Source organism: Cydia strobilella, chromosome 17 (genome assembly GCF_947568885.1).
Source record: "Cydia strobilella chromosome 17, ilCydStro3.1, whole genome shotgun sequence".
Lineage (NCBI taxonomy): Eukaryota > Metazoa > Arthropoda > Insecta > Lepidoptera > Tortricidae > Cydia > Cydia strobilella.
The window spans coordinates 13,145,866-13,173,798 of NC_086057.1; the positions used below are offsets into that span (position 1 = coordinate 13,145,866).

A 27,933-nucleotide genomic window follows, 5' to 3' on the forward strand; every position below is an offset into this window, starting at 1 on the left:
ACCGATCCTCCCGATACCGTTTAGCAAGGTACGTTCAATGCTGCTGGCACGTACAGGGAAACTACACACAGAACATTGGCTAAACCAGACTGGATGCAGACAGGCCAAACAAGCCATGCCTGGCATCAACGGAAAGCTCACAAGGGTGCTCCTTCAATTAGGAAAGACCCGACTGAGCATGGTAACCAGTGTCATAACAGGTCATGGACTATTTAACAAACATCTTTTTATAACAGGTGTCACAGACAGTCCCCTATGCAGAGGATGCATGGAGACAGAAGAAACAGCCTCTCACGTGGTGCTGGAGTGCAGCGGAGTGGCCCCATACAGGGCAAAACATCTCGGATCCCCGAGAGACCTCCCCGAGGTCCTACTCAACATCAAAGGTTTGATAGGTTTCCTCGAGGAGCTGGGCTGGCAGGACTAGCCCACCCCCATGTCACGCAAAATAGGCGCCAGTCGTCGAGTTGCGGAAAATCGCCCGAACTACAATACAATACAATTGACGTTGATGGCCATAGCAAGTATTTTTTATCTGACCTCTACTTTATTTTTATTATAAAAAATATAACGGGATAAAGTAAAAGTAAACCTGCCGGGCTGCCGTCAATCGATCCAGTTGTATAAATATAGTTCTGCATCTAATTGGTGATTGTAGTATCCGCGCTGACAACGGCAGAACGGCACAATGCAAGGCCATTGGGTGTTTGATTTTACTCCAGTTTGGATTATTTAAAGTTTGATTCTTACCACGCTTCGATTTGGTTTAGTGAGCTCATGTGCCAGTGTTACATGTCCACGAGAATGACGAGGACTATGTTCTACCGGTTAGTCTGAGAAAACAATTCGCCCGTGCTCGGCAAATGAAGTGAATAACGTACCTAACGACTCGCAATACTTATCAGGCTTTTAACTTAAACGAGTCATCATAAACTTGATCTACGTTATAATGAACAACTTATACCTAAAAATTTAAGATTACGTTGAGACGTTTTATCGAGACTAGTGATGATTAGTCGAAAATTAAAAATTTATACTTACATAATACTAGCTTATTAAGGACATATAAGTGACAACTATACAAAAGGTCACCGCGGTGTCTTCGACCAACATCTTCGATTTAGTTATTTTTTTAGCTTGGAATTGAATTTGCAGTTATATAGTACCATATTATTAGACGCATCATTGCAGAGATACTAATGATATAAAATTTCTCTAAATTCATAAATAAACAAACATATAAACAACAATACATTAAACATAATTTAATTTTGCTCAAAGGTTAACTGGAAGAGATCCCTGAAAGGGATAAGTTCGCCTTTGTACAAATGATGCGTTTTTTTCTTGTTTTATGTTTCTTTTTGTACAATAAAGAGTTTTACTACTACTTAAACATAAACATAACAATACAATTATGAGACAATACATTATCATCGTGGATCCCGGGGTCAAATTATACTTACTTGCGCTGACCTGACTGTTGTGTGAATTACTTATGTAGGTAATATCCTAGGTATACCAGAGACAAGAGTAACCGAAATCTATTTGGTTAGACTCTATTATAGTCCTAAACACGAAAACCTTAAGTACTTGTTTGGCGTAAAAGTTTTTTTGAGCTTAGGATAGTAACTGTGATATAAATAAAACAGATCAGTTGTGATCTATTCTAAATTTGTAGTGAATAGAAAGGATGTGATTGTGCACGGGACTTTTTCTCGTTTGTGGGTTGTCATTGACCATTCTTTTGTTAATTATATTGTTGAATGTAATTTGAAGGTTTTTTTCAATGTCTGTAGGTAAGTATCTAAAATTTTACTCATTGGTCATTGAGGTGCAGTGCAAGGCCTGCTATAGTAGAATAAATTCACACAGTTAAACGGGTATCTATACTTCATTTCAGATAACATAAGACTCTAGAAGATCGCTGAAACAGAGATTCTAAACCTATTTTGTGAAGTTGTACAGCAAACTTCGATTTCGATTCAATGTAAATAAATACAAAAGCAAATTTTAGGCAGTGTCAGTAATGAGTAATGACACCTGACCTGACATCGAGCGTTGTTTATCTCTGCCTCTAGGTGTTTTGTACGGAAACTATATAATTATTGTAAACTACAATTACAATCAAATCGACAAATTTACAAATTACAATGTTAAAGTCGTTTAAAATTAAATGATTGGTACATTGGATAGAAGTATAATTCTTCTACGATATTTTATTTAGATCTAAAGAAGTTTGGAGCGTATAATTGAGAAACTTCACTTATTGAATGACATTTTAAAAATTGCATCATAAAAAAACTGTTGTTCCTTCTATCTAATTATATATAGCCAAGATGAAAATCGTTGATAGAAAACACCAATAGAAACTTAACTAATGTATGGAAATAGTCACGTCTTTTCGTAGCATCTGTCATCCCGTTGCATTTTTAGGGTTCCGTATCCAAAGGGTAAAAACGGGACCCTAGTACTAAGACTCTGCTGTCCGTCTGTCTGTCTGTCTGTCTGTCTGTCCGTCTGTGTGTCTGTCTGTCTGTCCGTCTGTCCGTCTGACCGTCTCTCACTCCGTCTGTCTGTCACCAGGCTGTATCTCATGAACCGTGATAGCTAGGCAGTTGAAATTTTCACAGATGTATTTCTGTTTCCGCTATAACACCAAATACTAAAAAGTACGGAAGCCTCGGTGGGCGAGTCCGACTCGCACTTGGCCGGTTTTTTTCTTTTCGTTGGCGTTTGTTGCTGTATTACGATTTAGCAGTAAGTCATGCAGACGTTAGCGATAATGTCAGTTCGACACTGCTAAGGCAGTCGTGGTAAAGCTGCGTCTTACGTCTTACGTAACGTAAGCGAACAACTCGCGAACCGCGGCGGGCCCACGGCGTTCATTGTAGGAATCGGCATCAAATATAATGACCGTTATCTTAGTGGTCGCCACACACTACATAATTATTGTCTTAACCTTTTAAAATATTGTTTTCGTTAGGGCCATTTTTTACTCGGGCTAAATTGTTGTATTTTGCAAAATAAATATTTGTACAAATACTTAGGGCTAAATGTGTAGTCGAGATGACAACGCAATTATAAATTTACCTACTAAATAAAATAAAATAATAAAATAAAATAAAATAAAATAGCCATTTATTTCGACCTCAAATTAAAATTAATTTACCTACTACATACTATCAAATATTAAACAACCAAATAGAAAACGATTACACATCAATAAATATACATAGAAATAGGTATCGTTTAAGTTTGTGTATTTAAATTATGTGATATTGACATACATATTTGGCTAGTGATAAAATTAGAATTCTTGACCATGCTAGAAAACAAACAAGACCAACTAAATGTAGACTCACGATCTCTTTTTGTGACATTTTGAAATTCAAACTCGGGCATTTTTTCAAATTTAGTTTTAAATCTAGTTTAACCAAGATTTGCCGCAGGTGTAGGACAGTTAAGGATGACTCATGTTAGACCGGGTCGTGTCCGGGCCGGAGCTTCCGGCGCTTCGTTTTCTATGGAAAGCACCACGTGATCACCTTTCATGTCATAGAAAAGTAAGCGCCGGAAGCTCCGGCCCGGACACGGCCCGGTCTAACGTGAGTCATCCTTTACTAGGTACTTGTGTGGCGTTTCCTCTGTCACTGGCAACATCGTTTCACAAGATCTAACAGATGGCGTTAGTAAAGCCACTGCTATACAAAGAGTGCAACCTTCTATGAAGCGCCATAACCATATTTACATCTCCAATATCGCGCTAACGGAGTTCCGAATATCAGTTGTAAATGTTGTAATAAATACTCCAAGCAAACTCATCGGACCTCGGTCCCCAGCCATAACACCAACTTGGGGAAGTAACTTTATCATACTTTATTTTGTACTACTCGCATCACGCCTATAAGTGCAGGCGAGATGCTCTGTGCGAGTAATGACAAAAAATAATCATAACAGGTTTAGGTTTTTTAAGTCCGAATATGCGTTTGGTTCCATCATCCTTCATACACGTGAATGGAGAAGGTGTTATATCTATTGCTTAAGATAGTTTCATTATGAATATAATTTAAGAATACATATCGGCACGACTCATTTAGCTAAATGATAATCACGTATCGAGATAAATGAATGACTACCTACTTTTCGTTTCCATATTTGGGATATAAATCCAATCATGAAAAGTATCAGCGAAAATCTGACACACATTCACAAGAACCTACTAAAATCGAAGATGCGCTCTCATTTTAAAATGACAACATGCTGAAATTAAATTTAAAAAAAACGTCGCGTTTTCTAAAATAAACATTGAAAACCCGATTCTTTCAAATCTGGACATTCTTGGGCTCATTCTACTCAGAATCGACAGCATTCTCCATTCTGCCATTAAAAAGATGTCCCGAAATGTCTATTCCATTACGTGACGTTTGAGTGTGTTGTTTTTTTCATTTGTATGTGCTTGACGTAGTGGAATGTACAATTTTCATACAAATTTTTGGGACATTTCTTCAGGATTGAATATGCTAGTGATTCTGAGTTGGAAGAACCCTAAAACACCAGTCCAGGATCTGTGAGAATCAGGTTTTCAATATTTATTCTAGAAAACGCCCAAGTACGTATGTGTTGTATTAGTTCTGGTACTTGAATGTTCATGGCATATTTCATGTTATTTTAGAGCGTAACTTCGTTTGTATGGCAGCGGCTAGATTCTTGAGACTCTTAAACTAATCCAGTATGATATGCGTATGAGGGTATTTAAGATTGAGAAGCATATATGTTACGGGTAATGTTAGAAGGTTAATTAAACTGAAGTTTACCCTGGTATAACTAGTACTACCCGAGACTTTTGGGTAAAGTCCGAAAATTAAAACAACATTAATCTATATTCGGCGTTGACCCGTACATATCTAGGAAATTTTCGGACTACCAGGGTAAACTTGAGTTAAATTAACCTTCTAACATTACCCGTAACATATACATACAACCAGACTTACAGACAGAGAATACAACCCATGTTTTTGTACCTACTAGCACATGCCTTACAAATCTGTTTACAATTATGATCTTGATTTTAATTCCCTTTTAATTTGATTTTAACAGGTAACGATTATGTAAAACTAAATTATGTTTAATATAGAATTAATTGAGTTTTAGTTCAAAGTAATTAATGCAATTTCCCAAAATATTCGCCTGATCATTCGCATTTACTGAGGACGCTTGGACAAAATTACTTTTTAACGATAAAACACGCTATTGTCTAGGAACCAGTTTAGGCTAGGAAATAAATGCCCAAAAAAAGGTATAGAGGGAAATGCTTGGAACACAATTTTTGACATCGTAGCTTTATTTGGACTAGTTAGGAGGTGAACATATCAAAAGTCCCCGGCCGTAACCCTGGTGCTGGGGGGGAGGGGGGTTTGAAGGTTCCATTTTTTGGTTTTTCGATTATATCTCGGAAACTATGCGTCTGAGCGACTTGGCCACTTATATAAAATGAAAAGAGATTTAATTTGTTACAAGTTTTATTCTGTCAAGTTTTTCGGTATCTTATATATTATATCTATAGTTTTTGAGATATCCGCTCATGAAGGTGTATTTAGGGCTCTGGTTTTTATCTTGATTGATGCTGCTAGGCCGGGTTTGGAATCGTTTTCGTATAAATCGGGGGTGCTGAATTCATTTATGGTATCAACATTGACACCATTCCTAAGTAAAAACAAAATTAAAAAAAAAATATTTTTTATAAAACTCCTCTCGCTTAAACCGTCGACCTGAATTCGTTGAAATTTGGTATAGAGATGGTTTGAGTCCCGGGACAGTACATAGGATAGTTTTTGTAACCAAAATCATATTTTAAGGGTATGCAAAGTGGGGTGGAAATTTGTATAGGGAATCAATAACCGCTGAACCTATATTTATATAATATTTGGGATGGTCTACATGTTTGATTTAAGTTGATAATGATACTAAACATGACTTCAAACCTCAATTTAAACAGTATTAACCTCAAAATAAAAAAATATCAAAATCAAAATTTATTTATTTGTAAACATAGGTTAAATATAGATCTTATACAATAATTTATGTTTCACTATGTTTTGCCATTTGGCACAAAATAAACAATACCTACCCTACGACCTTTTAATTATTAAAAAAAATATCGACAATTTACTTATTTAAAACTAAACGTGGTTTAAAAAAATATGCTTACGCTTGGAAAACGACTTCATCGATATTTTTGTTAATTTATGTGCATTCTATGTGAGATTTTAGGTGGTTAACCTTTAAAATAAGTAGTCAATCCGAATAGATCGCATAATAAGCACACGAAAAATTACACGTCGTCAGGACCATACTAGGTCCGATAGAAAAGTTAAAAAAGGTATGTATGTATGATGCATAATTTGAAATATGTACCTATAACCTAATATTTTCGCAAACACTAATCTACTCTTAAATCTAATATTTTTATTGAAATTTGAATAATTTTGGTGTATAAAAATTATTCATAGAATGTGGTTACGAAGTAATAAACGGAAATAGGTTTATTTACTTTTTTCGAATTCTATCGGACCAGACTGTAGGGTACTTCCGATTATTTTTAAATCTTTATTTTGTAGTTTAGTAAAATAAATATTTTTTTCTTACCTATAATTCAAGTCTAACACTTCAAAGTTGAACACAGATGAGTACATCCCAGCGAGGAAAACCGGTATCAAAATTAAAAAATAATTCCATATATTAAACTTTTTAAACGGTCCCAACTCGTGTAAAATATCGTCCACTGTCACTTCGTTTTGTTTCTTCTCTGGATCCATTGTTCAAATAAAAACAAACAAACACACAACAGTCACAAATTTAAGTTTAGTCTAATTAACCAACTTAAGTCAAAATACCCAATTGTATAAATATAGTTTTTCTCAATTGATTAAATTTATTTTTGACACAGTTAAATAATTATTTGAAACATTTACCGTTTATTCATTGAACGTTTTAACGTTATCATTTGAACCGGTAACGTGCGTTCGCGCCGGTCGGTCACCGGGCTGAAAGTGCGCGCGCATACATAGCGCGTAGGTTTATGACTTTTGTCGTGCGCCTAATTATCTACGTTATCGATTAAATCGTACTAAAACGCGAAATTCTTTAGTCCTTGATTTTTAAAGTAATACTTTTTCACAGAGTAAATACCTAATTAAATTTTACCTTGTATTTTTAATTTTATGTAAAGTTCGTAAAATATAAGTAACCGCCACGTATAAGTGCTAGTATAAAATTATAGGAATTTCACGCACACACGATATTTTCTGATCTATAGAATTATTAATATTATAATTATGTTTATTTATTTTTCGTCTCAGGGTTGTTACAATACTTATTCTTATGTTAGGTTTACGCGCTCTTAGTAGCTAATGCTTAGTACGAGGGATGTACCGACTAGTCGCCGACTAGTCGGGAAAGCCGACTATCCGGCCACATTTGTAGTCGGCGATTAGTCGGGGACTAGTCGGCAGAAACGGCCGATTAGTCGGCCTATTATTAGTGACATAAACAAAATAAACAGCCAATGCCAATACTAATCTAATGTTTTATAGGTATATAATATTTATTTATTATTTATTTATTTAATAGAATTTAATAAACGCGCTTATAAGTTAATACTTTTTAAGATAATAACTTATTAGTATTAAAAATAAGTTTTCACCTCAGCAGCTCGAACAAGCCTACTTTTGTCACTCCCTGGAGTGAGGAAAGTCGCACTTTCCTCACTCCAGGGAGTGAAACAAAGTAGCTTTTTAATTTAGTGAAGGCCATGAACTGCCACTTCATACTTTTATTACAATTTTTTTTTCTCTGTATTATTCGAAATACATTTTAACCTTTAATATGTTCTCACTACTGAGGTGAAAAATTATGTGTGCAACACGAGAGCAAAGTTATATTACATCTCGTGTTTTTGAGTCCCTCGCTACGCTCAAGATTCTAACTTAGAATCTTTCGCTTTCTCGGGACTCAAAATAAACACTCGCAAGAAAAACCAACTTTCCTCTCTTGTTGCACAAATAACTATTACCTGGCTTAACAGTTATTATAGGTATAAGTGGGTTTTCGTCTATATGGAGTGAGCTCGCTGCGCTTACCTCTATGAATGGTTGTTCTAAGCATTCGGGTCACCATAGCTCGTCAAGCATTTGAAATGACCCCTTGTCATCCCTTGAAGTGTGCATCAGTTTCCTTAGTGGGTTAAACGGATTATTAATAAAAAAGTTTAAAAACGCGCTTATAAGTTAATAGTTTTTTTTATTTTCTATTTTTGTTTTTGTAATTTTTGTAATGTGGTAAAATATGGGTTCGTAAGACCTGAAATAAATGTTTTTTTTTTTTTAATACTTTTTAAGATAAAAACTTATTAGTATTACAAATAATATGAGTTATTATAAGTGGGTTTTCGTCTATATATGTGACGTTTAGGTACCACATTGTCGGTTGTCGATAAGGTTGATTTCTAATTGAAGCTATATGGAAATAGCGCCTTACTAAAAAGCGACAGTAAGTACTCTTTCAGTTGAAAATGGCATATATGGAATGAGCTCGCTAAGCTATGATTGTTCTAAGCATTCGGGTCACCATAGCTCGGCAAGCATTTAAAATGACCCCTTGTCAGCCCACGCCACTAAATCTTGTATGCCTGCTGCACAGACAGCTACAGTTTAATTGCAAATTCCTATATTCGTGTTCCCTTACGCGATCTAACGCTTCGCTTATTTAGTGTCAATGTGATTTACTAGACGCAGTAGCGGAATAACACCGACGTTCGTAACGCGGGGTTGAAAGGCCCGTAAATTTGATGTAAATTTGAATTTATAGGTTAAATACAATGATAAATAGTAATAGGGAATAGTATGTAGGGTACAGGTTTGACCGCAGAATGATACGATACGATTTCTGACGCAATAATGAATAGTAGAAAATCCATATTCACAAATTCCACGTTTACGAACAAACGTCACTTTCTGTATTACTAGACTTACCTATATTGACCTGGATATAGACCCCGATCACGGCGATCACCTTCAAAACCATCACTCCCGAACAAAGAGGATATAATAAGATAGAGCGGTACTGTCATAGTAAATTTTGTAACCCCAGTAAATTCACTGCCATCTATCGACACACCTTAAAACTAAAAATGAAGATTTATAAAAATACGATAGAATGTATTTAAATGGATAAATGATTTTTTTTATTTGCATTAATTATTTTTATGATTTTGACCCATGTTCTTTCACTGATATGCGTTAAAATTATAAATAACAAACGAAACCGTCAACGCCCTCTATACGAGTGTAGCCCAAAACTAGTGGCGCCCTCTGATCGAGAATCAAATTTTCGTGATTTTCTAGGCACGTTTTTTCCTTAGACTGTATCCATCTATTACGGAGTTATATCTATCTTTGCTCCCGAATCATTCAAAACTCTCACTTTCTGTATTGTTGGCGTGATTGAATTAGGTATACTTATTATAACGTTGATAAGACCGTTTATAAGGGAAGACCGTCCACAAGTTCTTACGTCGCTTTTAACTTTTAACTTTTGCTTGCTTGCTTTTGTTCATATGTATATACTCCACTCACGGTCCGTAGTGCAGAAAGAGGAAGCCTCCCTTTCTCACCGTGTCTGAGCAGTAGCTTCTTAGACACGGTGACACGTAGTAACGTACGCATACAAAATATACAAATAAGATTCCTTGCCCTATGACGCTTACGTGACGGCGACATTGCATTATTGCCAAATTATAGCTTTCCAGTACACAGGTGATTGAGCTAAGTCGCAGATAGACAAACAAACAGATGGACATATTGTATATATCATATAGGCGTATTTAACGGATTTCTTGTTGGCTCATGTACCCTTAATAAACTCAAGTTTCTTATAAATTTGTGTTTGTTGCACCTGAAGACGCTACAAACCTAGCGCTAGTTTGATAGCAGATATTTTACTTGAACACATTAAAATTCAATCCAAAACTAAAAAGTTTAAAGATTTAAAGTCTTTCCTATCCGCCTTTAAATTATGTAACCAGCCCCATCTTTCCCACATCAGCCGATATCAAACTATCGGATCCGCGTTACGGAAATGTGCTTCTAATGCCATTGGATCGCAATTTGGCTGAAGTTCATAAGTAGAAGCTAGCTCGATGCAAGAAAAATATCCTAGATATTGCAATTTGGGAGATTGAAAAACTGATCCAAGACGGAGATGGTTGAAAAGTAGAAAATAGTGTACTGGTCTTCTCTTTGTTATAATTTATTTTGTTTCCTAAAGAGCAGGGAATAACAGTTTATAAATGGAATTCATTCATAAAGTGGGTAATTACCTACCACACCGTCCAAACTTCACCCTGCAAGGTAAATGTCGTCCATTAAACGTCTATCAAGAGCAAAACCTATAAAAGTCGATCGATAGGAAACCATTTTGGTAAATAGTAATTAAACCACAAATGAATATGCTACAGGTATTGTCCTCTTTATTCATTACGTATTTGTCCATGATTTCTGAATGGACAGACTTACCCTATCCTCTTTATGTTACTAAAATTTGAACCTGAAATGTATCTAACCCCTGTAACATTAGTAACTAAACTATAAAATAGCCTTACAAATAAATAATTATTTGTAAGGCTATTTTATAGTTTAGTTACTAATGTTACAGGAATACAGCATCATTCATATATCAATGTCACACAGATTGCTTTTTAAAGTCTATAAAAGATGCAATATCAGATTTTCCTTCTAACATACAGTAGACTTAGGTACAAATAAAGATCGGTATATCTATTCTTAAGACATGTTCAGAATAAGATTACTTTAGACCGCAAGACGCAACGAAATGCCCGGTGAATAGAAATAGCACCGAATTGCAATAGAATGCACCATTGCTCTTACATTATTTATGCAAGTACCAGAAGTAAGTAGGTAGTACTTATTTCTGGTAAAATCTGGCATCTTCAGCTACCTAATGCTCCAATGCTAATACATAAGTACCTAAAAATCGGAAAGAAAATAACCATTTTGATGGTCCGGGGTCCGTACACATATTCAGAATGAGGGCTACCGTGTTTGTGCCCATCAGTTGGCGCCACTGTAGATGTAGGTCCAGAAAAACAGATCTCAAAATTCTTCTATGCTTATTTTTATAAAATCAATACGTTGTAATATACACAAAGGTATTTTAACGTCTAAATGTGTAATTATTTCAACCTGTTTAATTTTGCATATATTTTAGTTGGCACTTTTTTAAACACTAACATTTATTGAGCTATATCTATTGTTTACCATGATCATCTATCTTTGCCATGATTAATCAAAGATGGACAAAGATTTACCACAATTATGGATGAAAATTCTCGATAAAAAAGCCTGAAACCCCCATACTTCTATAGATTTGACATTTTGAAAGGCCTCCATCTACACTAGCGCCCCTAGCGGCGAAATTAAACGCGGTAGCCCTCATTAGGAAATGATTTCATGTCTAAGTAATTTTTATGGAGAATAATAATAGGCCTTTTCATCTATGTCAGATTCAGTCACCTATTTTTAAAACTAAAAGGGAGTTTCAGATACAGCATCAAAAGTAGCGGATCAGACTACACATCATAAGTATCTATTACCATTGTTTAACAACAACGAAACGAAATATTCTATAACTGTATGTATGTATATTCTAGGTGTAGAACAATAAAGTAAATGATATTTCAGAACGTAAACTGTAAAGATTTGTCTTTCTTTGCCACTCTGAAATACTTACGGCTGATATGTACTGGTTCATGCGTTGGTTCATCCGCTACTATTGATGCTGACTATTCAATACAATATGATTTCATTTCAATTTGATTTCAATATTATTTCCTGCCCAGGAGGCCAATTCTGATTAAACAATGTCATTACAGTGGTATTAACAATAAGTGAGAGCGATTGTCACGTTCATATCAAAACATGATGAAAACTTTACAAATTATTAAGTCATAATCGGCCTACCGCGCTTGCACTTAGAGGATGACTCACGTTAGACCGGGCCGTGTCCGGGCCGGAGCTTCCGGCGCTTACTTTTCTATGACATGACAGGTGATCACGTGATGCTTTCCATAGAAAACGAAGCGCCGGCCCGACGGCCCGGTCTAACGTGACTCATCCTTAATGCTACATAGAAGTTAAAATTTAAACCCGATGTGATGGTGCGGTGCGTCCCTAGCGTTTTCACGGATCGCTAAAAATACCTGCCTTATAAATATTTGCCTTTTCTGAATACACCCTTAAGTCCGTTCATTATGACTAGTGCACTTCAATAGTCTCGGATCACTCGGATGGCATTAAGAATTGCAGTTGCAACTTCTACAAAATATAAAGCAGTGTTTTTTGATAAATACTCAACAGTATTGGGCTTCCGTTGCAATGTTCCCGTGTTGCGCCGCTCCGTGAACTTACTGCGATATCCGATATTGGTTTATATGCGCTAGTGATGTCGAATTTATCGATATATAATATAAAGTACAGAGTGGGTGAGTGGGGCAGAGGAAGACAAAAACGGAGATGGCGGGACGACCTTGACACATTTTGTAAAGAGTGGCGGGAAAGAGGAGAGGCCTTTGCCCAGCAGTGGGACACTCTTATAGGCTAATAAAAAAGAGTCTGTCTAACCTAACATTACACCACGAATTAATAAACTCCGTGCATTACACCGACTTCAACAGAGCAGTCAAAGACGCAGACGGTTACATTATGAACGTCGTATTTTCATTGATTTGTTATTTATAAATATTATTTGATAAAATTAATTTAGAAAAAAAATTAAGTGGAAAATTTACTGTCTTGGGTGAGACTTGAACTCACGGCCTCTGGATGGTTCAAGTCTCACCCAAGACAGTAGTTTTTCCACTTTTAAATTTATTTTAAGCTTAATAGCATCGTTCGCAGACGTTTCTTCTTGTTTGAAAATAAACTAATTTAGAAATCTTGCATGCAAGTAGATTTTTTCGAAGGATTAATTCCGAGCAATTTATTTTGTCCTAAATGCGTGTAATCCAAGTTTGTTCAATCCTAAGAAGGCTTGTGTTGTGTTTTGTTGTAACTTCTTTTTCCATGAAGTTTTTAAATAATTTCCTTAATGTTTTTCTATTTCGTCTGTCCCATGAGCTTTTCCAAAGCTATAGTAATCATTTTTGTTGATTTGATATAATATGTTACCTAGTTAGCTTTAGAATTGATTACAAGACTTATCGACAAAAACTATCGATACAACACCCCGCCCTAATCTCGCAAACCTCTTTGTGGGATTGAAACTTTTTGACTCAGAAGGATTGTTATCCACAAAGTGGCTCCAAACGTATGCGCTCAAAACTACGCCGTAAGTCTCGAAATCTCTTCTCGACACGATCTGTTCGATATGTGACAAGTTGCATCGACGTCTGATGCAGGGATGTTGCGGATGCAGATTTCTTGACATCCGCGGATGCGGAGCAGATGCGGATTTTTAAAGGCTTACATCCGGGGATGCGGAGGCGGATGTCGAGATTAAGCACATAAAAAACGTCAAATAGTACACTTTAGTATTTTTTATTTAAAAAAAAATGAAACAGTATTTGAACCGGAATATAGGTGCCCCGCAATCGTATTACTATACTAAAGTCCAAATAAAACAAAGTTTTCACTACTTGTCGCTGTCCCTCAAAGGCTAAAGTGCTCGATCGACGAATCACACAAACGAAACGAGATTCCTGTGGGCTAGTGACGAAATTACCTAGCACTTACGCCGCCGCTATTCGCATCCGCATTAAGCTCTGCATCGATTTTATGTGGATGCGGATGTTGAAAATAATGCGGAAGTTCCGCGGTTGCGGATGTGTATGCGAATATTCGCACCATCCCTGGTCTGATGCTAAACAACTTTACAAGTAGACATCAAGTTATATCTTTTTAATTCTCAATATTATATTGAACTGAAATACAGGGTTTCCAGTAGCAGATTTCCGATTACAAATTCGAATAAATTTCGAACAGACGGAGCGAAGGAGACGCGGGGTAGCGGATTGATTAGTGACAATCAGGCCAATTCGGACGTACACTGACATTCGAATAATATTTAAATTATATTATTAAGTTACAAATTTACCTACATGGTACAGACAAGTACAAGAGAAATGCACGATATTTGAATGACGTCATTGACATCAGATACCTAAATGTCATTCTGATATCAGTGATCAGTGTACGTTTGAATTGGCCTGAGACTGGCCTGAGAGGATCGGTGGTCAGCACAGCAGAGCAGCGAGATGTATAAAATATAGAGGCGTATCGCGTATCGTACCAAAGGCTTTTCTCTTAGTACCTTAGTACCTACCATTAAGCTCGGGGCACTATTTGACTAATTCTAATCATAACATAAGACGAGTTAATGGGTAAAAAAACGGCTTATATTGTTAAAGGTAAGTACCTAACCAGTTAAATCCTTAACTATGATGTATCAACATAAAAAGGGTGATAATTTACACAGGAAAAATATGCGGCAATAAAATTAATAGAATTGACTTTGCGGTAAACCCCAGATCAATTGAGACTAAGTGCATATGTACAGTCAGCAAAACTATTAGCTTAGCACCCCTGCATACATATTTGTACCTGTCACGTTTCCTTAGGTAGCAGATGAAAGAATAATTATTATAAATATTTGTTAGTTTTAGCACCCCTGCATACATATTTGTACCTGTCACGTTTCCTTAGGTAGCAGATGAAAGAATAATTATTATAAATATTTGTTAGTTACTTAAGGAATTTTCTGCCTTGCAGCCTTTTTCTGGGAAATGGGGAGACGCGTGCGGGAGAGGGGTGTGGATCCTCGCTCTGGATGTTTCCTGATGATGCAAAGGTTAGCCATCGCGGTTCAACGTGGTAACGCGGCGAGCGTGATGGGTACTTTTGCATTGGGGGGTCGCCGGGTGACTTTCTATTGTAGATGGCATAGCATAGCGTGCGCGACTGCGGCAGGAGACCATCGAGTGCGCAGACTTCTAGCCGAAGGGTGTTTCGGAGGTTCCGGGGCAAACTGCCGAATCCGACACAAGACCAGACGATTCAACGGAGCCACGCCGTTCTGTCGCCAAAATAGTGTTTAGTTTCTAACTGTATGTAATTTATATGTATGTTAGTATATAATATATATGTAATATGAACCTAAACGCAACTTTGGGAACAAATGTTTTTTTTTATAGAATATTTTTGATTTGCGTTTTTTTTTTAAGTAGAATTAATCCGGCCTTGACCACTGGAGGGCTTAACATATTTAAAGTTTATAATTTATAGGCATATAGTAGTGTGACTACTTAAAAAAACAAATCAAAAATATTAAATAAAATAATTTGATTTGTTCCCAAAGTTGTGTATCGGCAGCACCAATCTCTCTCGCTATATCGTAATTCAAGGTCAATTAGGTACAACTTGCAAGCGGGGTGCAAGCGCGTACTGCTCGCCCTTAGAGTTAGTCAAAGACGCCTAGTCTTAGTAAGATGGCATAATATAGTCGAGAAATTGGGACCACCGCTTCCGCCGTTCAATAAAATTAGTCGGACTATATACTTAGGTATTAAGAGAATTAGAAGCACTTACGTATAAAGGGCACTCCACACTCATGCGCGATTCGCGCACGAATGTGGAGCGGGCTTTAGGCATATGGGTACCACGGAAAGTGCTGGCTCATGTATGTACGCGTGCTTAATTCCTGAAGCTACTTCGTGTTACCCTGAGGACTAATTTTTCTCAATTAAGAAATAAAATTAGCATAATTTTCGGCCAGTGCTCGAAATTACTCTTGTACGTGAGATTCCGTGGCATTGACGCATTTTGAGTGCTTACAACAATGATTTTAAAGTGTCAGCAACTATAGTTTGGCAAACCATTTCCGTCAGTAAAAAATGTGTTAAATTTTAAAAATGTTAAATGCTCAAAAGGGTGACAGCATAAAAAAATTAATTTCGCGGCTTTGTCTACTGACAAAGTAAGTTTTCCAGAATATTTATTACTCTTTTTTACGTCAGATACCATTTCATAGTATTCAGTATATTAGTAAATAATTTACCAATATACGTATTTAGAAATCTTAGCTTAGCTAATTTACTCCAGTAATTTACCTCTTAAACCCCATTTAGACGGTTCAAGAAGATGCATGTGTTGTAACGAAACGCAAGGCTTCACCGGAGACTGCGGCGAGACGGGGGCGACCTCTGTTGATGATATTCTCTCTAGCTAACGTTGTGACATTGCAACTTTGAACTTGAAACAAGCAACATAATTTTCTAATTTTTATATATGTACTTGTGTGGCAGAATACAGTACATTTCTATTTTTAACAATTTTTTATTCTGCCTGGTCCTTCTACAATCCTCAACATGGTCTTCGATGCCAGATAATTATTTGAATCAGCGAGCTACGAGATATTAAGGTCCAAGGACCGCCATTACGGCTGAGACAAAGAAGAAACGCATCGTGTGGAATATTTCCTGCGCATCCAACATACCGGCTTTCCAGTGAGGAGTGCAGCTTGAAACATCCCGAGGCGGCTATATCTTCATCCATCAGCTACGAAGTGCTCAACTGTTCTACCGTTATTCCGGAAAACTACAATCCGACGACGTCGATAAGGAGTGAACAGGTTAAGAAGAGCTAAAAGTGAGTCCGTTCCTTTAATATATGTCAATCATTTTACGTAAGAAGCATTAATAACTATTTTCTATAATATTCCTCTATTTGACACAATTTACAAAGAAACTTATGCTTAAAAACCCTATATTAGGCCTTTAAACAATTACCGTAACCTATTTAAAAAACCACGATACAAATAAATCATACTTTAAAACTCAAATAAATCTCAATTACATAATTGCATAATAAGTGCATCGGTCGAGCGCCGATAAACGTTTTTTTGCCATAGGTATCTAACGGTGCGCCCGGCCGACATAGGTACTTATCGCCATAACTTAGCCGGCCTGCTTATAGTAAACAACATCGGAGTAATTAGCATTAAATTCGTAAGAAAGTGTTTGTTTATGTTCCCGGTTCATTGTGCTGGTGTTTTTGGTGAAACAGAGTGTTGATAGTGCTAAGAAGGTAAATACTAAGTGCAATTTAAGATGGATGAAGCCTTGTTTAAAGAGTTAACTAAGAAGAGGGGTCATATTAAGTCGCGATTAACTAAATTTTCAGGTTATATACGCGAGTTAGCCGAAAAAGTATGGTGTGCGGCTCAGGTGACGGAACTGCAACTTCGGATTGCTAAATTAGAATGTGTTTACAACACGTATGACGAGATTCAAACCAAGTTGGAGTATATGGCGGAGGATGACGAGGCCCAATTGAACGAGAGGTCTGATTTCGAGGATCTGTACTACTCGTCAGTCGCGGCGGCTAAGGAATTAGTAACCATGCATACCAAGGTCGCGCCTAGCGATGGGGTTTCCGACAATAATACACGGCGTCATCCACATGTAAAATGTAAGTTACCTACCATTACTTTACCCAAATTTGGAGGCTCGTATGATACATGGCTTGAGTTTCGCGACACATTTGATAGTTTGATTAATAATGACGACTCCATCGATGATGTAAACAAGTTTCATTATTTGCGGGCTTCATTAGAAGGCAGTGCCGCGGTAATTGTACAATCATTAGCATTATCTAGTAGTAACTATAAAATAGCTTGGCAATTATTATGCGACAGATACAACAATAAGCGGTTATTGGTGAATAATCATATCAAGGCCATATTTAATATAACCCCAATTACCAAGGAGTCATCGACAGCTATTCGGCATCTTATTGACGCGATATGCAAAAATATACGTGCGTTAGCGACCCTTGATGAACCAACCACCCATTGGGACACATTATTAGTGTATATAATATGTCAAAAACTTGACAATGTTACTAGACGAGAGTGGGAGGAGTTTGTGCCTAGTTGCGAAACAATTACTTTCGATGCTATCATACATTTCCTCAGCGATCGTGCGGATCTATTGGAAACCATGGCGATGGATGGCCCCGAACGTCGCGCGTCTTGGCCGCTCGCCGCCGGCGCCGGCGCTGCTTCCGCGGCGCACGCGCGCTCCGCCGTGCAACGGGTAAAGGAAAAATGTTTCGTAGGACTAGATGAACGTGAAACCGATACTGTGAGTAGCCCACTTTTTACATATGAATGTCCGTTATGTAAGCGTGGTCATTGGTTATTTGAATGCCCCGACTTTCTCGCGTTATCTAATCAAGAACGTGCAGATAAGGTTCAAGGGATGAAAGTATGTTTGAATTGCTTAAAACCCGGGCACATAGCGAAGTATTGTAGGCGTGGTCCGTGCAAGTCGTGTTCATTACGTCATAGCTCACTTATACACGTGGATAGGTTACCGTCGAAGGCTCCAGTAGCAATGCCGGCGATAGAAGTGACTCCTAGCAGTCCGAGCGAGCACGACGAGCCTGCACCTGACCCCGGCTGCAGTGCTAACGGCAGTTTCTTGTTGCCGGCCCATCCTGCTTTAGAAGGTCAAGTCATACTATCTACTGCGCTAGTAGAAGTATATGATCGCGACGGTAAACCACACATGGCGCGCGCATTTTTGGACAATGGGTCTTCACCTAATTTTATTAGAGCTGACTTTTGCAAAAAACTGAACTTACCTATTAGGGAGGTAAATGTGTCTTTAACTGGTATTCAAAATATTAAGTCGACCCTACATAAATTATGTGACGCAAGGTTTTCATCTTTGTTTGACAAAAGTTTTAGCATGAAAAGGTCATTTTACGTAGTTCCACAAGCTACATGCGACTTACCTTTGGAAAAGGTAAATGTATCATTGCTAGACATACCTAAACATTTAGTCTTGGCTGATCCTCAGTTCCACTCGCCGGCAGCTATCGATCTTCTTCTTGGCGCCGAGGTCTTTTGGGAATTAGTAGGTAACGATAAATTTAAATTGGGACGAAACAAGCCCATAGTTTATGAGACCAAGCTAGGTTGGGTAGTGTCGGGTCATAATGCTGGTAATCTTAACTCTAAAAGCATTTGTTGCAATTTTGTTCAGATGAATAATCAAGATGACGAATTGACGCGTTTTTGGAAGTTAGACGAAGCAACAATAAAACCCGCGACGGCTTATTATACCAACGATGAACGGGCTTGCGAGGAACACTTTGTTAAAAATACCTCTCGGTTACCGGACGGTAGGTTTATGGTTAGGTATCCTTTAAAGCAGCCTGCATCTTCGTTGGGCGATTCTTACGAGCGGGCAAAACAATGTTTCCTGTCGTTAGAGCGCAGACTAGAACGGCAGTCGCAATTAAAGCCGATGTACAAAGATTTTATGAACGAATACGAGACTTTGGGAGACATGTCCAAGGTTACTTCCAATGAGATAGTAGGAAACTTTTTGCCTTTTCACGGCGTGTTACGGCTATCTAGCCTCACGACAAAGCTCCGGGTTGTATTCAACGCTAGTGCGCGCACGTCTACCGGAGTAACGCTGAACGACATTCAGTATGTAGGACCTACTATTCAGGACGATCTCATAGCTATCTTGTTACGGTTTAGGCAATACCGCTTTGTGTACACGGCTGACGTGGAAAAAATGTATAGGAGGATAGTCGTGCACCCTGACGATAGGTATTTGCAACAAATCATTTGGCGCAAGGATCCATCTGAACCTCTGTGCGTATACAAATTAAATACGGTCACCTACGGTACGGCCAGTGCTCCGTTCTTAGCTGTTAGGTGCCTTAAACAGTTATCACTGGACTGCTCGGACCCTCGGCTCACTGAAATCATTGCCCATGACTTTTACATGGATGACTTTTTGTCCGGGTCTGATACTGAGCAAGAGGCCACCAGCATTATAACTCAGGTTAGTGCAGTACTTAAAAGTGCCGGTATGAATTTACGCAAGTGGCGTTCAAATGAACCTAGGCTCATAACTGAACATAATGACGACTCTAGAAATCTAAATCTAGGCAACTTGGACGAAAGTAAGACGCTAGGGCTAGGTTGGAAAAGTGGAGCCGATGTCTTGTATTTTACTATCGACTTAGGAAAACACCCTGAAAAAATAACCAAGCGGTTTATCCTCTCCACAATAGCAAAAATATTTGACCCTCTAGGTCTTTTATCGCCGGTTGTCATTCAGGGTAAAATCCTGCTACAGCTTTTATGGCTTTCACGAGTTTCTTGGGATGATGAAGTGCCTCAAGAAATTTCTCAAAAATGGCATAGTATAACAATGTCTTTACCGGAATTAAACCACTTATGCATTCCTCGTAGTGTCGTAGGAATCCACGCGTCGCGAGTGGAATTCCACATTTTTACGGATGCATCTCAATCTGCGTACGGAGCTTGTTTGTACGTACGTACTATCACTAACACAGGAGTAGTTACTCGGTTACTCATGGCAAAGAGTAGGGTAGCTCCACTTAGGCCGGTAACTATTCCGCGGATGGAATTATGCGGAGCTTTGATCGGAGCACAGCTTTACCAAAAAGCGCTAATATCACTTCGCATGAAAGCAGACAGTTGTACATTTTGGACCGATTCCATGATCGTGTTAGGATGGCTTAGAATGCTACCAACCCAACTCAAAGTATTCGTACGAAATCGCGTAGCTGATATACTCGAAATCACTGGCGGTTGGCCTTGGCGACACGTACCTACTAAGGACAATCCAGCGGATCTGGTCTCACGCGGCCTTGATGCGGGTTCAATTGCTGCGGCTGATATTTGGTGGAACGGTCCAGCATTCCTACGTAATGACGAAGAGGACTGGCCCAAAAATCACCACGCGAGCAAGGATAGCGATGAAGTTAAGGCTGAGGTAATCACTGCAAATGTAGCGAGCGAAGCTGTACTAGATAGTTCCCGCTACCGACCGCTATCAGAATTGAATCTTACGAAGTTTTCCAATTTTACCAAACTCAAACGAGTCACCGCTTACGTTCTACGGTTTATCAATAACGCACGACCGGGTAGTGTGAGAAATTCAGGATTCCTTAACACTAAAGAACTTCATGCGGCTATGAATATTTTAGTAAAATTAGCGCAGATAGAATCATTTTGCTCATATGATGATGTTAAAAATAAAACTGTACTCAAAGCCAAAGATCCGCTTACCAAGCTGAATCCTTTTGTGGATTCTGAAGGACTTATGCGTGTAGGCGGAAGACTTAGAAACGGGCCTTTTAGCTTTGATAAAAAGCACCCAGCTATCTTGCCGAAAGGGCATTTTATAACGGTGACATATTTCAATGCCGTTCACATCATTTTGTTACACGCGGGACCTCAAGCCATGCTAGCATACGTAAAGTCTACCTATTGGCCAATCGGTGGTCGTACACAAGCTAGGTCAACATATTACAAATGCATCCTGTGCACTCGTATGCGCGGTGCAACTATTGCGCCACTTATGGGCAACTTACCCTCACCGCGAGTAACGCCAGGCTTTCCTTTCGAGGTTGTTGGCGTAGATTATGCCGGTCCTATACTGGCTGCGTCTCGAAAGGGTCGTGGTAGTCAAACCATAAAGGTATACATCGTGATCTTTGTGTGTTTTAAAACTAAATGTGTACACCTTGAGCTATGTAGTGACTTGTCTGCGGAAGGTTACATGGCGGCGTTGAAGCGATTCGTTAGTCGCCGCGGTTTACCTTCTGACATATACTCCGACAATGGAACCCAGTTTGTCGGGGCGTACAATGATTTAAAGAGATTCCTTACCAGCCATGCGAAGACGTTATCTGAGTCTGCAGCCAATGCCGGCATTAGGTTTCACTTTATTCCACCATATTCACCACACTTTGGCGGTTTGTGGGAAGCCGGGGTAAAATCCACTAAACACCATTTAGTTAGAGTCTTAGGTAACTGTCATTTAACCTTTGAAGAGATTTATTGCGCACTGTGTCAAATAGAGGCAATTTTAAATTCAAGGCCTCTTACTCCTTTAACCAGCGATCCTTCTGATCTGCTACCACTTACTCCAGGCCATTTTTTAATTGGACGACCACTCACAGCTCTTCCGACTCCCTGTCTGATAGAGATTCCTCCATTGAGACTGACACGGTACCAGAGGATCGAACAATTGAGGCAACACTACTGGGTGCGCTGGTATAAAGAATATGTTTCTGAACTTCAGGAGCGAACCAAATGGAGGCAAGCCAAGGGTCAACTTGCTACCGATACCATGGTCGTCGTCAAAGAAGACAACCTGCCTCCAATGAAATGGAAGCTCGGCAGAATAGTTAGCGTCATCCCTGGATCTGATGGCGTCAATCGCGTGGCCGACATCAGGACGTCGTCTGGGATCATCCGTCGTGCGTTCAGCAAAATATGTCCACTGCCAGTCGAAAATTAACTCTTCAGTTGAAAGACCAAGCTTTCAACGTGGGCGGGCATGTTGTAACGAAACGCAAGGCTTCACCGGAGACTGCGGCGAGACGGGGGCGACCTCTGTTGATGATATTCTCTCTAGCTAACGTTGTGACATTGCAACTTTGAACTTGAAACAAGCAACATAATTTTCTAATTTTTATATATGTACTTGTGTGGCAGAATACAGTACATTTCTATTTTTAACAATTTTTTATTCTGCCTGGTCCTTCTACAATCCTCAACAGCATGCAATGTATCTAAAATTGCATTCAAGTTCATGAACCGTTAAGCGAGGTTTAGACTAGCAAGAACTTGCATGCAATTTACGTTACAATGCGGGATCTGATCAGACTTTTGAATGCAGTTTACCTTAGTAGTCGGCAAGTTCTTGCTAATCTAACTAAACCTCGCTTTAGGCCAGGAAATGAATGCCCAAAAAAAGCTATAGAGGGAAATGCTTGGAACACAATTTTTGACTTCGTAGCTTTGTTTGGACTAGTTAGGAGGTGAGGTGAACATATCAAAAGTCCCCGGCCGTAACCCTGGTGCTGGGGGGGAGAGTGGGGTTTGAAGGTTCCATTTTTCGGTTTTTCGATTATATCTCGGAAACTATGCGTCTGTGCGTCATGGCCATTTATACAAAATAAAACTTGTAAGTAACAAATTAAATCACTTTTCATTTTGTATAAGTGGCCATGTCGTTCAGACGCATAGTTTCCGAGATATAAACGAAAAACCGAAAAATGGAACCTTCAAATCCCACTCTCCCCCCCAGCACCAGAGTTACGGCCGGGGACTTTTGATATGTTCACCTACTAACTAGTCCAAACAAAGCTACGAAGTCAAAAATTGTGTTCCTAGCATTTTCCTCTATACCTTCTTATTGCTTGGCCTACGTCTAAATGGGGCATTAAAGAAGTTGTGAACTTGTTTGTTTGCAATATTTTAATTAGTAAGTTTTTGAGATAATTGACTTCATAAAAATTTCCATAATATCTTAGTTTACAAATCGAAAACATCTCATTCAAATATGCATGAAGGTATATTTAGCCCAAACACCCACATATTTGACCACAAGCGTACGTTTAATCCCCGGCTCTGTAATTACTCCTTTGAGCCGACTTGCTCAGTTCGCAACCAGTTGTTTTTTGGAGTGTGAAACCGGCCCCTGCGAACTTTTAGTGTCGCGGAGGTAAGAAGATTCTAACCTACGAATTCTAATCTCAGATTTAAAATAGACATGAAATAATTTTTGCTGACTATATACTTTTCTTTCATCGAGACAATTCTAATAAACCCAAACATAATTAGGTTGCGTTGTTTTATCACAGAGTTCCTATGGCCACCTCCTGTGTCCATCATCAGATCAGCTCTATGGCACCATAATATTGCATTGTCATCCAACCTACATATGTACCTATGTGAAGTTTCAGTTCAATAGAATAATGGGAAGTGGGTCTATTCCAGCTTGCATAATTTCACCCGCTGTAAGTTAAATAAAACCATGTAAAATGAAAAGCTTAGTGACCCGAGCCTAGCCACAGCACTTAATAGCTTTAAGGTAAGTACATTCTCAATGCTACTGTGTTGCAAGTGTAGCAACTTTACTGCTGTAGTGTTGACGCGGGTGATGTTACTGTCAAATTTCTTGATCTTGGCAACAACGATACTGCAACAGTAATGCAGCTGCAGACATCCGAATGCTTAGCTTCTAAACCGGAGGTCGTGCTCACCAAGGAGTTTCTCGGAAGTATGGCGCGATACCGATAATTATCAATCAATTCATATTTTTTGCCCGTTGTAAGTTTCAAGGAAAACATCATGAGGAAGGTAGGTTAGGTAGGCACTATCTACATATGTGACGAAATTAAAAAAAAAAAACTTTTTTAATGATATAGGAGGAGACAAACGGACGGACGAATCGCCTGATGATAATGACCGTCGCCCATGGACACCAGAGAGGCTGTAAGTCCGTTGCCGGCCTTTAAGGTCCGGAAATACGGCAGGCGACAGTTCATTCCACAGTTTAGCTGTGCGAGGCAGGAAGTTTCTGGAGAATGGCACAGTTGAAGACTGCCAACCATCTAAGTGGTGAATATGGAAATGTTATCGCGTTGAGCCGTAGAGCTATGGCGGCAAAATGCGGCAGGGATTAATCCGAATAATAAAAACACTAGTCTTATAATGAGAAAAGGAGGCCTATGCCCAGCAGTTTTTTTTAATTTTTTTATTCAATAGCCATAAATTGTATGTGTACATGTTGATGTTAGACAAGGACAATGAGAATTAATACAATTTTACCCGGTGGGTGTAGCTACATATTTACATACTTATTAACTAACAGTTTACATTATAGTATTCACTTAAGCTGTAGGGACATAACTCAACAATTTTTTTAAGTTCTGTCAAAAACTTCAAGGCATTAAGTGACTTAATTTGTACGGGCAACGTATTAAACACTTTAGCAGCAACATAGATAGTGCTACGCTGGTAGATTGTTGCCGCAGCAACAGGAGCCCGAATGTCGTGAACAGACATTGAGTTTAGTCTGTCGCTATTAAAGTTATTTTTTGAAGGAAATTTATTTACATGCCGGCGAACTAGTTTGCAGAGTTCTATTATGTACAATGCAGAGCGAGTGGGCAGACCTAATTTTTAAAGGAGGCTCTGCACCTACATGTATTAATGTAGGTATGATAATAATGTTAAGTGTTTCAAACGGATATTAAGAGTGCGACGTGCGACCGAAATCACTGGGAGCTATTAGGAACCGTGAGATTGCCTTACTTATTTAGTTAATTTAATATTATAGGTAGCGGATATTCTGGTTTAGCGCTCCAAGTCCATAATCAAAACCGGCCAAGTGCGAGTCGGACCCGCGTTCCAAGGGTTCCGTACATTACACAATTTAAACAACAAAAATAATTAATAATAAAATAATTATGTGAAATGTCTTTAAAAACCCGTAGGGGTCGGATAAAAATAAGTAATTAAGTACGACTCACGCTTGACTGCACATTTCTAATAGGTTTTCCTGTAATCTATAGGTAAAGATCTATATTGTGTATTTTTTCAAAATTTTTGACCCAGTAGTTTCGGAGATAAAGGGGGGGGGGGGGAATGGTCATTTTTTTGCCTATTTTCTTGAATAACTTCTAAACTGTTTAACTTAAAATTATAAAAAAAAAATATTTAAGATTCCCACAATGAGCTCTTTCATTTGATATGTAACACGATATAGTCTGAAAAACTTTTATTTTTTAATTCCCTCATTTACCGCCAACAACAAAAGTGGCCCCCCATGCTTAAAATTCATTTGTTTACGTTACATGTCCGTCTTTGGGTCACAGACTTACATATGTCTGCCAAATTTCAACTTAATTGGTCCAGTAGTTTCGGAGAAAATAGGCTGTGACAGACGGACAGACAGACAGACAGACGCACGAGTGATCTTATAAGGGTTCCGTTTTTTCCTTTTGAGGTACGGAACCCTAAAATCGACGAGGAAAATCACTTCGCTATACCTAAAGTAAATCTACAAATTAAAGATGTTATTTCACTCTTCACTTGTTTTCCAATGTTCGTATTCGGAAGAATTATTCGGTTAAAGTTCCGAATATTCGGCAAATATTTTTTATTATGTTTGTCTTCTTACAACACTATAGAAGCTCCTCTAGAACATTTTAAGTACATCTTCCATCAGGTTACGTTTTTCGGTTGTCATTAAAACATATGATGAGAGATGTTAAATCCATTATAGGACGTTTTAACCTAGTGTTGAAAATTAGTTTGCTTTTTGACCTGTTTGTTTCTAGGGAATTGCCTATGAAGCGATTCTTCTTTAGTTGCTTTATTATAATGATACAGATGAATCGAATAATTCGGCCGAATATTCGGTTCGGTAAGATCTGAACCGAACATTTGGCCGAATATTTGTATTCGGCAAACTCCATATTCGGCTCATCTCTGGTTTCAATAGACAAGTTTGTCATTCCCAGTGCATCGTATCCGAAGTTCCCGCATCCTCGCGGAAATATCGCGGAGCCCTCCCCTTTGTCCGTCGTGAGCGCCCGAAATATTGCACTTCTCTAAAACGTGGCATAGTGAGGCACCTAACGATATCGATATCGCTATTACTATCGATATTTTTAAAAGGTGAAGTAAAATGAAACTTCTTACTGACTAAGTTCAAATATATGGACACTTCTAAGTACACATTATGCAAACACAACAGTTGACACTTTTTTTTTCCGAAAATTAGGGATACTACTTTTTGGTTGTGATTTTTATATCAGACGGATCACCCTTAATATAGCGCTGTTTATCAACTGTCGACTAAAGGACTTCTTACGCCTGGAAGGGCTTATAAGGGTTAAATTTTGTAGTCCTGAAAACAAGTAAATCCTTGTTTACCACTTGCATCGTAACCGAAGTTCCTGTATCCTTGCAGAGATATCGGACCGCCCCTTTATCCGTCGCGAGCGCCTGAAATATCGCACTTCTCTAAAACGTGGCATAATGAGGCACCAATCAATGGCAGAATTTATATCGATGTATAAGGCGTGATATAACGCGGCGGCGAGTTAATGTAACGAGTGTAACGACACATTTTAGACGTAAGGTAAAGTAAAATGGATAGGAAGGCAACTTTAAATTAATCATGATCTCATCAACTTCCTCGCGTCGTCCCGGCATTTAGCCACTGCTAGGGTCCGCTTGGCAACGAATCCCGAATATATGTAGATCCCGCACTATTAATTGACAAACTGACTTGAAATAAAATAAAGATAACTATTGTCTACCTTCAAAGTATACTAGTTTAAGCTGATGTGGTCAAAAGATTACAGCGAACTTGAAGTTGTTATTACTCCACCTGCCGGCCTAGCCAAGGTGACAATCGCTATCGCTTCGACAACGAAACGCTTTATGCCTCTATATCACTCTTCCATATAAGTGCGACAGTGACAGTTGCGTTTCGATCACTACGGAGCGTAAGCGATTGGCGTGTTGGCTACGCGGCCTGCTCGGATATCTAGTGATTGTAAAAGTAGTACCGAACACATTTAACAAGAGTTTTTCATTTAAATACGATGTCGACAACATCCCATCACTATAAGTTGACACTAGTGCATAAAGGCTCTTTGTGTGATTGGAGTCAGCGGTTAAAGATTGCTCTATAACGTCACTCAGCCTGATAGCCTCAACAGACAATCTTAAGAGTGCATGATAGCAGCGGATGTATGCAGTCTCGGTTTGTGCAGGGTACAGTCGGCATCAATGGTAGCGTATAAAACACGCGCCAAAACAAAAGTATCCGCCACCCTCGAATACTTTTCCAAATAGAGATTTATCTCTCCAGGCCGCGTAGCCAACACGCCAATCGCTTACGCTCCGTAGCGATCGAAACGCAACTGTCACTGTCGCACTTATATGGAAGAGTGATATAGAGGCATTTCGTTGTCGAAGCGATAGCGATTGTCACCTTGGCTA

The 27,933-nt window shown here is 38.6% G+C and overlaps 2 protein-coding genes across 2 annotated transcripts in view; one reads left to right on the forward strand and one right to left on the reverse strand.

The window, feature by feature from the left end:
- The window catches only part of LOC134749024 (organic cation transporter protein-like), a 49,740-nt gene extending 42,715 nt beyond the window's left edge, over nt 1-7,025 (reverse strand). Inside the window, exon 1 of the mRNA XM_063683916.1 lies at nt 6,646-7,025. Coding sequence (XP_063539986.1) covers nt 6,646-6,815 — 170 coding nt within the window. The 5' untranslated portion in view covers nt 6,816-7,025. The remainder of the gene's footprint in view (nt 1-6,645) is intronic.
- Nucleotides 7,026-16,905: 9,880 nt separating this feature from the next.
- Nucleotides 16,906-22,641, forward strand: LOC134748942 (uncharacterized). Its single transcript, XM_063683811.1, has 2 exons — nt 16,906-18,211; nt 22,208-22,641. Exons 1-2 carry the CDS (start codon nt 17,177-17,179, stop codon nt 22,424-22,426), a joined length of 1,254 nt encoding a protein of 417 aa, XP_063539881.1. The 5' UTR covers nt 16,906-17,176; the 3' UTR covers nt 22,427-22,641.
- The last annotated feature ends 5,292 nt before the right edge of the window (nt 22,642-27,933 follow it).